The sequence below is a fragment of the Aethina tumida genome, chromosome 4 (assembly GCF_024364675.1).
Source record: "Aethina tumida isolate Nest 87 chromosome 4, icAetTumi1.1, whole genome shotgun sequence".
Classification (NCBI taxonomy): Eukaryota; Metazoa; Arthropoda; class Insecta; order Coleoptera; family Nitidulidae; genus Aethina; species Aethina tumida.
The window spans coordinates 24,857,904-24,870,428 of record NC_065438.1 but is presented as its reverse complement, the minus strand read 5'-3'; the positions used below and the strand labels follow the sequence as shown (position 1 = coordinate 24,870,428).

The following is a 12,525-nucleotide window of genomic DNA, read 5'->3' as shown; positions in this document are numbered from 1 at the left end:
ACTTGTTATCATCATTTTCTGAAACCAAGTTACAATTAATATAATTGTATCAAGAAGGATTTTTAGGATATGTGCCATTAAAAATTAAAAGTGAAGAAATATCTACATTTAGAAGAATCACCTACATATAAGATTAATAAACCTAATTCTTAGGATATTAAGAATTATTATAAACTCATAATTATAAAAAAAATCATATTAGTGAATGAATATCTATCATCTACATGAAGTAAACATAATAACTATTTATATCGATTTATTAATAAACCTAAGATGTTTACAAAATTTGTCTTGAACTTTAACAAGTATTCAATATAAAAGTATTTGCATGTTGTGTCTAGTATTTATAAGTTAATATTATGGTACTGCATAGCTGGGTTAGTCAAACATTAGGCATTAAATTTTTATCCGAATTGTGTCCCCAATTCAACCAACCATAAGTTGCTTGCAAAATTGTGACCTCCAATTTTAATATACCCAACATAAATACAATTTAAAATAAATAATTAACTTTTGGTTGATATAATAGTATTATATTCAACTAACCTTCCATATTAAATACGAAACCACAACTATTTGAAAGAATATTTGTCTTATTCAAAAACATGTTGCAATAATAAAGTAAGAGTTCTATGGCTAAATTACTGAGCCGATTTGACTAAAATTTGATCTAAATACTATACTATAAAATATATTTACTTAACACTAGAAAAAGAGTTTGAACCATCTGAATCATGAAAGAGACATCATGTGCAATAGAGGCAATAAGTCTCCCACTATGGGAGAGACTTCTACTGTCTCTGTCTTTGCATGATGTCTCTCTCTAAATTCAAACGGATCAAACGCTTTTCCTACTGTACATCGATTTTTGAGCTGCTTAATCCAGTGGTAAAGTTATATTTACTATAAAAAATTTGCTGGTTTGATTTTTTCGAATAGGTTTTGGTTTTGGGTAAAAAACGAGATATTTGGCCTATAAATACATATGCATTTTCTATAATTAAAAAAAAGTTTGTCAAAATCAGACAAAAAATATAAATTTTATGGGAGTGTCTCCCTTTCAAATTCAACTATTCAATTTTTTGTAACATGTTTTCTAGACGTTTATTAAGAAGTATTATTTATAAATAATTATTATATACCCGAGTGTGATGTACACGTGTACACTTGGTTGCCATACTTTAGGGGCAGATTTGAAATTGAATTTTATCTATAAAAAATATTAATTCTCAAAATATAATATAAAGAAGGTATTAAAAAACTCTAATACATAAAATTGTATTACAAATATTTGTTAAATGTCGTAATAAATAAATAAAATAACTAAAACTGAAACAAATTTTAAAACATACATAGTGAAATTGAAACAAAGTATGATCAAATCAATTCTGATATTTTCTCTTATTAAAATTAAATCAAAGAATGTATTATATGTTATATATATAAAAAAAAATTAAAAAAAGAACTACAAACAAATATATTAAGTTACAGCTCTTTAAGGGATTTTAATAGTAAATATTTTCTTAGCTTTTATAGTAAATCAGTTATTTATTTTTATGTTAGGTACCAAAATTATGATTTATTTGAATAAATATATTAGTTTATTATATAAATTATTTGTAAATTTATTAAAAAAAGACTTCATGACGAAATGGCACGACTCGTCTATTAAAATTAGACTAGAAAATTTATTATAGGCTAATATTTTAAAAAAATAGACTTGTTATGTTTTTTTTTTATTTTTTTATTTGAATATGGTATTCGATTTATTATAAAACTAACTAAATAACTACAACAACCTAAAAATTTTATTACAACATAAAATTTATACTCAAAATGTTAGATAAGATCTCTTCACATCTAACCACGTTTGTTAATTTTAATACGGACGCCATTTGCTGACTTTAATACTGTTTCTGCAGCCAGCTTCACCGTGTGTTCTGGTACACTAGGTTTAAGTTCATAATGTCTAATTAATTTTGATATAGTACACTTCATTTCAAGCATGGCAAATTTTTGGCCTGGAATATGTTAGATTAGATATTGCCAAGTAATTTATTTAAATATTATTACCAATGCAGTTTCGAGGCCCAGCACTAAAAGGTATGTAAGAGTAAGGACTTTTTCCATCTATCTGCTCAAATCTGCTTGGATCGAATTTTTCTGGGTCTGGATAATAATCCTTGTCTCTGCCAACTCCATAAGTGAATATGACGACACTTGTGCCTTGTGGTATGATTTTTCCTTCTAAAATTGTATATGCACATACGATGAATTAATATTTATTAATTTACCTTCATATTCTATATCTTCGCTTGCGCATCTTGCATAGAACGGCACTGATGGATATAGTCTTAATGTTTCCTTTATCACGTTCTCCAAGTACTTCATTTCTTGCAAATCCCTCATGGTGGTTGGCCTATTTTTATCGCCAGAAAATATGTTACATTGTTCTTCATAAGCCAGTTTCTATAAAAAATCATTAATATTTTCATTGCATTTGATTGGTCTAACCTACTTGAGCTTCTGGATTGTTTGCCAACAGATAAGCTGCGAAAGTCATAGCTGATGCTGTAGTATCATGCCCCTAGGAAAATATAAGAACTCAAAACAGATTTATAAATAAATATTACTTATTTAATACGAATTTCCCAAATTACAACAATTAGAACCAACTGTGTATCTTTGATTTATGCATGCCAAAGTCAAATATTGGTTAAGTACCTCAAACATAAATGTGTCGACTTCTTCTCGTACATCTTCATTGGTTAAAGGTCTTCCATCGACTGTTGCTTGTAGAAGCATATCTAAGAATGCCATTTTCTTTTTAACTCCAAAATCATCTTCCTTCTCCATTGCTTCGTTCTTTTTTTTTAACTGCTCCCTACGCTGGTTTATCACACTGTTCGTGTTGTTGTGTAAAATCTTAAGTACTTTCTTCTCTGTTTGGTAATTTTTAGTGAATTTATATGATATATCAAACATTTCTATGGGGGAAAATGATCTTTCAACAATTATTCGGCACATATCTTTTACACTATTCACGTACTCGGAGTCCTTGAAGTCTTGAGCGTTAATTGATACCCCCATAGCAGTTTCTATAAAAAGTTGTTTTTATAGTCTAATTAACTGATTATTATTAATTATTTATTACAAAAATTAAATATAAATGCATGCGTATATGTGTCATTTTCATATTTAAAAATAAACAACATAAGACGTTGTTTAGATATAAATTAACTATCAATTTATGACTAATTATTTAATTGATATTTATTACGAAGTCATTAATATTAATTAGATCCTTACCGCAAATTATGTCTAAGGCACACAATGTTATATAAGGATACACATCAAAACTATCCTTGCCAATTTCCTGTTCTAGTTTCTTCATCATAATATTTCCATTGGCTTCAAATACCTCAATAAATTGATCCAATATTTGGAAGTGAAATGTTGGCGTTATAATCTTCCTTCTTGCCTTCCATTTAGCTCCTACAAAAAATAAACTGTACTACAAGTTTAAGTTAAATTTATTAAATTTACCTCCAGATGTTAAAAGTCCAGTTCCTAACCAACTGTGTAGATAATGGTAATCATCGGATTTGTTAAGCAGTTTTAGTGAATTTGAACCCAAAACAAATTCTAAAAGTTTGTAATTGGTGATTACCAAAAATGGCCTGTAAGCAATTTCAATAAATACGTATTTGTCTTCATGACTGATGTCGATCATTTTTTGAAGGGTTGGTAGGTATTCTGAAAAATAACATATTATTCCATGAGGACAAAAAAATTCATTAACATTTAAAACTTGTTTAAATTTTTATTTAAAAAGGAATTATTATTTACACATTACCATATCATTTTAGTAATTGTGATTAACAGTTTTAAAATTATATTAATTTATTCAATATACATCATATTTATTTTTCAACTATTAAACTTAAACAACAATTATTTCCTTCTATACCGATGTAGAATATTAATTTATCTCTACTCCAAATAATCTATACAGTAGAGGTCATAATTGTAGCAACTTACAATACAGTGTGGCCCACTTGAAATTATGAATGTATACCAATTCATAATTCTGTGAAAATATTAATAGTTCTGTTTATGCATTTAACAAAAGTAGCACATTATTTTATTTTTCAAAAATATTGGAATATACTAATTACTTCGCTCATTTCAATTATTGTATTTTTTCATAAATTCGTGGTTTATCACTTGTACTGGGGTGAATTTCATTCATTGATGATTCATTAATTTAATTGTTTTATTGATAAATAATTCCTATATTTAAAAATTATATAATTATTAATTTTGACTGTTTAATCCAAAAACTACTTGATTAAAAAAATACATTCAAAAGAAGAACGTGATCCATATTATTACTCTTAATAGATTTTCTATTTTTAATTCCTATGCATTTAATAAAATATTAAAATTTAATAATTTTTTTATTTTAATTTGCAAAATTTAAAATGAATTCAAAAATGACTAATTCAGTAAGTACATGTAAAGTACATTAACTGATTTACTAGGTAAAAAGTTGCAACAACCTTGATGATCCAACATATTAGTGGTTAGTCTGATAATAAACAAACAATAAGAAATTGTACTAGATAAATTACTGTATTTCTGAATATATTACTTATTGTATTTACCATATATAAACGTAACAATAAACATAAAATTTATATTGATAAACAATTTCTAGTTTATTTTTGAGAATTTATAAAACAGATAATTTAATTTAAAGTTATTTTCATCAACTCACCAGCCACTCAAAATTCCAACACGTTACCAATAATCGGAAAGCCTTCCTTCTTCTGGCACCATTTTAGTATATTACACCACTGACATGTTTATTACAACTAATTTTTCAAGATTATTGGAATATACCAGTTACTTCCTTCATTCCGTCATTCAATTTATTTCAATTATAGAATATTTTCATAAATTCGTGATTTCTAACTTGAATTGGGGTGAATTTCATTCATTCATGATTCATTAATTTTATAGTAAAATTTGAGTTAGTATAAGTATAGTATAATTAGTATAGTATTATTAGAATTGTTTTATTGAATTATAATTTCTATATTTGAAAAATTAGATGTTAATTATTGCTATATTTGACTGTTTGTTCCAAAAACTATTTGATTAAAAAAATAAATTCAAAAAAGAACATTTTTTAAATTTTTGCACAAAATTATGAATATGCATAATTTTTCCAGTGGTGTGGTTACATTTGATATAAAAAATTTGCTATTATGATTTCTTTAATGTCCATGCCTAAAACATTACCCAGTAGATTCTGGTTTTCGGCCTAACGAACACTTTGTATACACTTTGTACTGTACATATTTTTATGCTTTACAATTAAAAAAAGTTTGTGAAAATCGGACAAAAATACAAATTTTGTGAGAGTTTGTCGCTTTCAAAATAAGATTATTCATTTTTATATTTCCTTTTGAAATTTCAATGTTTTTTATGATAGTTGGTTGATATTTTATGAAAAATACTTAAGCGTGCAACTCTTTGATTGCTACGGTTGTTTGCAGGTGGTATTTGTGAAGACAAAGTAATATTTAGAGCCTCTCCTATTTTGAAAATCATCGATGAGCATCTACTTTATTTGAATCATGCACTACAAGTACAAACCTTAAATCCAATCATCAAGCACGATCAGTTTTTTGTTCGTAGTTTCTTCATAAAATTTCTGGCATTGGACATTTGAATGAATACTGTGGGTGACAGGTATCTAGGTCCTTTTGTTTTACCAAACTGATAAATAGGATAAGATAAACTTTCTGCAGAACTCTATGAATTATCTTTTAAGCGATAGGCCAGAACACTTTTCGATTGCTTTTAGAGAGCATTTAGACATGTACTGATTAATTCTTTTGGGGCTATTTAAAAATATTAAATTATTGTACCCTTGTAAATAGTGTCGCAAGTAATTTAATCAAGTTTTGTTTTTGTTAGTAGTTTTTTGTATGGTTATACAAAATAAATAATTAATAAGTAATTGCAAATACTCGTATATGGTTTAAAAAAGAATAGTCTTTCATATCTTGTTCATTTCTCCATATTTATTGATTATTTCACTAATTCAGTTATATATGACTTAATGTAAGTACATTAACTGATTTACTAGGTAGTAATAAACAAACAATGGAAAATTATACGAGATAATTGTTGTATTTCTAAATATATTACTTGTTGTATTTACCATATATAAATGTGAAAATAAAAGTAACATTGATATTCAATAATTTCCATTTTGTTTTTGTGTATTTATAAAACAGATAATTTAATCTTCGAGTTATTTTTTATAAACTCACCAGTTGATCCCCCTGAAAATTCCAACGCGTTACCAATAATCGGAAGGCCTTCCTTCTTCTTGCACCATTTAAGTTTATTTCTTACACCACTAACATGTTTAAACCACCAATACACCACCACAACAAGAGCAAGTGCCGCCGTCAGTTCTGCAGCGAAACCCATGATCAAATAAATGGGACGAATATACGTTTTATTCGGAGTATGAACAATCAAGGTCTTTAGATTGCCCTCAACATATGAAATGTTTGCAATTGTTTTTGGTTATTTATATACTAATACTGTTTCAACTTTATTTAACATGATTACTTATTTATCTAATAATTGAAGTGTTTTTGTTACAAAACACATTAAAGTTATATTATAAAATTAAGATATCTTAATTAAACTTAAACAGAACCGGGTTCAACTTATTTTATTCTTTTATTACTTATGTGGATTTACCGGTTGTATCAAGTTTATTCATGTGAGTTTGCATACAATTTAATTCCAAATATTATAAATCAAAACAACAAAGAACAGAAATAGTGGCGACCAGAGAAATAGTACACATTACTATCTTGAGGTTAATTGGGACACGCACACCTCTAATTAAATACAATCAAAATATTTTTTATTTTATCTAAAATATTTACACTGTATTCTTTCACCCACTATTAATTTTGTACCTAAATCAAAATAATATATATTTAAATTAAATGGTCACAGAAATAATAAACTTTTGAAATGTTAATTAATTTTTGTATAACTTTAAACAAAATAGTCAATATTTTGTTGGGTACTCTTTGTTCGTTATAACCACCTGTAAATGGTGAGGCAAAAATTTAATGAAATATCGGCAATGGTCGTTTGAAATTAAATTTCATAACTCTTCAATTAACAACCACAATTCATCCAAATTTCATGCTTTTTGGAGTTTTAATTACATGTCGTTCTACTATTTTTCAATTGTATTTAGATCCGGACTTTATGCTGACCAATCGAGAATCTCAACATTTTTATCTTTCAACCAAGTTTGAACATCTTTGGATGGATTTCATGCATAATAATCCGTATTACTGGTAAATTATCTTTGGCAAATGGTTCCATTAGATCTCTCCATATACGGAACGGTCCAAGATAATGCCCATCCACATATTGCCAGGAATACATTAAACTTACCTATGTTTGACGCTTCTCATGTGAATTTACTGTATTGGCCATTTTACTAATAATTTTTTGTAATGGTCCTATACCACGTGAAAGGAAAGGAACCCTAAACGAAAACGTTTGCTGTACAAAGTTTTTGTAGTATATCTGGGATCCAAAGTTTTATTAGGACGATGAATGAATTTTTAATCATCTAATCTTGTTCTATAAAATATAGGTTCACTCCAAAATTCTGGAGGATAATTATTACATTTTGTGCAAACTTGTTCGAATATATTAATGGTACTACTACTACTACTACTACTAATGTACTAATGGTTTATTTACTGAAATATATCGTTGTAAGTTTTGTTCATTCAGTCGACGTCTGATTGTTTTACTAGACACACTGATATTGAATGACTCAATTAATTCATTTTTTATTTACCTAGGCAGTTTACTGATTTTTTCAATTCGTCTATCAATAAAAGATTTGTTGTTAGGACATTTTCTTATTGATATATCTGAATAAATTCTAACTAAATACATTTGAATGTACTATTTCTTTGGCCAACTAAATCAGACTAATTTATGCGTTTAAAGTAATATCTCCGACGTTTATAAAGTAAAGCATAAAATATTGAAATATATTTTTTATACTTACTGGACAAAATTTGAATTAAATCCTTTTATGAAATATTTTACAAAATGTTTATTTTTAAATTTTGTGCTATTTGTCTTACCATCTGTTTATATTAACAAAAATATCTCTGATTAAATCAAAATTTTTCAAGAAAATAATTATTTTATATAAGGTATATATAAGGTATATATATATATATATATATATATATATATATATATATATATATATATATATATATATATATATAATTACATTACTTACCCAAATACACAATCACAATGTAAAAAAATATATTTTATGAGTATTTGTTTTAATGACACAAAACATTATAACTAAATTTTTATTATAACATAAATTTTATATTTAAATAGCTTCACTTCTAAACACGTTTACTAATCCTAATTCGGGCACCATTTGCCGATTTCAATACGGTTTCTGCAGCCAGCTTCAGTGTGTGTTCTGGTATGCTGTGTTTAAGTTCATAGTGTCTAATTAATTTTGATATAGTGCACTTCATTTCAAGCATTGCAAATTTTTGTCCTGGAATATATTAGATCAGATATTGCCGAGTATTTTATTTAAATATTATTACCGATACAGTTACGTGGGCCAGCACTGAAAGGTATGTAAGAGTAAGGACTTTTTCCATCCATCTGGTCGAATCTGCTTGGGTTGAATTTGTCTGGGTCTGGGTAATAATCCTTGTCTCTGCCAACCCCGTAAGTGAATATAACGAGGTTTGTGCCTTTTGGTATAATTTTTCCTTCTACAATTAAATATGCATATTTGAATATTTAGATATATTTCTGTGTATATTGAAATACCTTCGTATTCTATATCTTCTGCTGCACATCTGGCATAGAACGGCACTGATGGATACATTCTTAATGTTTCCTTTATAACGTTTTCAAGGTACTTCATTTCTTGCAAATCTCTCATGGTGGTTGGCCTATTTTTATCGTCAGAAAATATGCTACACTGCTCTTCATAAGCAAGTTTCTATAAAAAAAACTGTTAATACTTAATATTGCATGTAATTAGATTTACTTACTTGAACTTCTGGATTGTTTGCCAACAAATAAGCTACAAAAGTCATAGCTGATGCAGTAGTATCATGTCCCTACAAAAATGAAATTGAAAATAAAGGCAACCTGGCCGAGATCAGTGAAAGTGAGAAGCTGGTTGATAGATGGGTTCGCTTGATCCCAGACCAATTTTGACTTGTTTTACACATTCTCTAGACAACAGAGGAGTGAAGACGAGTAGCTTTTAATGAGTTCAAAAAAATGATTTTGCTTATGTTAAACATCCTACAGGAACAAAACTAACAAAAAGTTAGTCCATATGCCTGTTTAGATCAAATTTTAGTAAATTACCTCGAACATGAATGTGTCAACTTCTTCCCTCACATCCTCATTAGATAAAGGCTTCCCATCTACAGTCGTCTGTAGAAGCATATCTAAAAATGCCATTTTCTTCTTAACCCCAACATCATCATCTTTCTCCGCCATTTTGTTCTCCTTATTTTTTAATTGTTCTCTGCGCTGATTTATCACACTGTTCGTTTTGTCGTGTAAAATCTTAAGGGCGTTCTTCTCGGTTTGGTAATTTTTTGTAAATTTATACGAAACATCAAACATTTCAATGGGGGAAAATGATCTTTCGACAATTATTCTGCACATTTCTTTCACACTATTCACGTAATCAGAGTGGGCGAAATCTTGAGCGTTAATTGATACTCCCATTGCAGTTTCTATAACAAGTTAAAAAAGAATAATTGATAATTAATTATGACAAAACAGGAGACGTTCAGATATAACCAAATCAACTGCAAACTTCCGGTATGTGGGATGAATTCGTCATTACGGATAATTTGACAGAATTGTCTTACGAAATCAGTAATTTATTTTAGAAATAATTAGACCCTTACCACAAATGATGTCTAAAGCACACAAAGTGATATAGGGATACATATCAAAACTATCCTTGCCAATTTCCTGTTCCAATTTTTTCATCATAATATTTCCATTCGCCTCAAATACTTCAATAAACTGTTCTAATATTTGGAAGTGGAAAGTTGGAGTTATAATTTTCCTCCTGGACTTCCATTTAGCCCCTAGAAACAATAATCTAGACCGTACTATAAATTTAAAAGATTTTTATTAATTAAATATTACCTCCAGATGTTAAAAGTCCAGTTCCTAACCAACTGTGTAAATAATGATAAACGTCTGATTTATTAAGCAATTTTAACGAATTTGATCCCAAAACAAATTCTAAAAGTTTATAATTGGTTATTAGCAAATGAGGTCTGTAAACAATTTCAAATAAAACATATTTATCTCCATTACTCATGTCGATCATTTTTTGAAAGGTCGGTAAGTGCTCTGAAAGAAATAAGTTGCTAGTTAAAATAAACAATTTAATAACAATATTGATTATTATAACATTTATTAAAATATTCATATTTAATTTACAAACAAGAATAATTACATTTTTTTGTAAATTAATTAATTTTTACTAAAATAATTCATTTAATATTATTATTCAACGAAAAATAAAAACGAGGAATTTTATTTTAACAATTAATATATTAATTAAAAATGTAATAAATTATTTTTGTAGTCAAAGAAGTGCTCCTTCTTTCTGTTTTTAATTTAAAAATTTTTAAAGTTGACTTGTAAGTCAGAATATGCAGTTAATGTTAAATAATAATAAATATTATAGAATAATAATAATTATTATAGAATAATAATAATTATTATAGAATAATAATAATAATAGTAACGGTTAACGTTTTTCAAAATTTCTTTCTTTTATTATAAAAATTAAAAAAAAACATTCATTTGAAAATATTTTATAATAAACTTTTCCGATTTTAGTTATAAAAATATTTACAGTAGGTAACCAATTAAGATAAACATATCTGGTAATGCATATTTACTGATCTGAGATAAGAATTGCAACAACCTTCATGATAATTTGTTACTTTAATATTAAAAAAACTGTGGAAATTTACATCTGATAATTGTTTTATTTTTGAATGCATTATGTTAATATTTATCTTTAATTTTAGCACTAGTATTTTTTCGTCTATTTTTTTTTAGAGCGATTTAAAGCTATATCATTTTATCTTAAAACCTTATACCGGAAGCCAACGAATCCATTAAATATAACTGGAACACTCGGTATATTAAAATGAGATCTGGTATAGGTAAATGGTATGGAGAGAGGAGTTTTCGAATATTTTTCATTATTAAGTCACATCCGGTTTCACCGGAAATTAAGAAGCCATATTTTGTTTTAAATGTCTTTGTACGATCCAGAATTGTCTCAGAAATCCAAAAATGTAAAAATATACAGAGTACGCCATTTAAAATTTCGAAAACGAAACCATTTCCTATTGAAAAAGTATGTTACCGAAAGCTGAAACATATTCAAAAATTCTCTCTCCATACTAATTATCTCTACCATAATTTTTATACCGAGTGTTCTGGATGTTTTGCCTTGTCTAATGGATTCATTGCCACTCGGTATGTTTAAGCAATGAAAGTATTCTGTTGATTCAAAATTAAAGTTAGTACCTTATTTCTACAATATAGACTATTATTTAATTTTTATTTTAGATACTTTGATGGTGACTAATGTCGTTTTAAAGTAAATTAATGAAAAATATAAGGAGAGTATTTTATTTAACAACCAAATAAAAATATTTTGTTAATATTTGTTTATTGGATTGTATAATCGTTTGTTATTGTATTTACATAAATATCAGAATTCTCATTAAATGCTATCATAAGTAATTTTCAATGTTTTTAAAAATGTAAGACTTGTGGTAAAAAATAATAAAACAAATATTCCGAATTTTATTTTAATTTCAAACAACTTACCAGTTGACCCTCCTGAAAAATCGAATGCAGTTCCTACAATAGGAAGGCCTTCTTTCTTCTTGCACCATTTCAATTTATTTCTTACACCGATCACATGTTTAAACCACCAGTACACCACCACAACAAGTGCAAGTGCCGCTGTCAGTTCTGCAGCGAAACCCATGATGAAATGGGACAAATATTCGTTACGTTCAAAATAAGAAAAATCAAGGTCTTGATGTTGTCCACAACACGTGAAATGCGTACAATCGCTGTTGGTTCCTTAAATACTAATGAACCTGTACTAATGATTAGCTTGTTTATCTAATGGTTGAAGTGTTTTGGTTATAAAACATCATATATATTATCAATATTATATTGTAAGATTACGATATCCTAATTAAACTTACAGACTAGGGACAAAGTCCAACTTACTTTTACTTTTATTATTTAACTCTTTATTCAGAAACGTTTTCTTCACTACTGAACAATACATTCATAATTCTGATAAAAGAACTTTGACATTTGATAACAATA

At 27.3% G+C, this 12,525-nt stretch overlaps 1 protein-coding gene across 1 annotated transcript; it reads right to left on the bottom strand.

Moving 5' to 3' along the window:
• Window positions 1-1,786: 1,786 nt before the first annotated feature.
• Window positions 1,787-12,278, bottom strand: LOC109599852 (uncharacterized). The gene is made up of 16 exons (XM_049966761.1): window positions 12,010-12,278; window positions 10,297-10,506; window positions 10,050-10,235; window positions 9,496-9,872; window positions 9,171-9,239; window positions 8,944-9,118; window positions 8,712-8,885; window positions 8,513-8,659; window positions 6,348-6,611; window positions 3,547-3,756; window positions 3,310-3,495; window positions 2,725-3,098; window positions 2,519-2,587; window positions 2,295-2,469; window positions 2,074-2,247; window positions 1,787-2,021 (listed from the first exon to the last, which is right to left on the bottom strand). The coding sequence occupies exons 1-16, from the start codon at window positions 12,170-12,172 to the stop codon at window positions 1,861-1,863; spliced, it is 3,114 nt and encodes a 1,037-aa protein (XP_049822718.1). The 5' UTR covers window positions 12,173-12,278; the 3' UTR covers window positions 1,787-1,860.
• Between the last annotated feature and the right edge of the window lie 247 nt (window positions 12,279-12,525).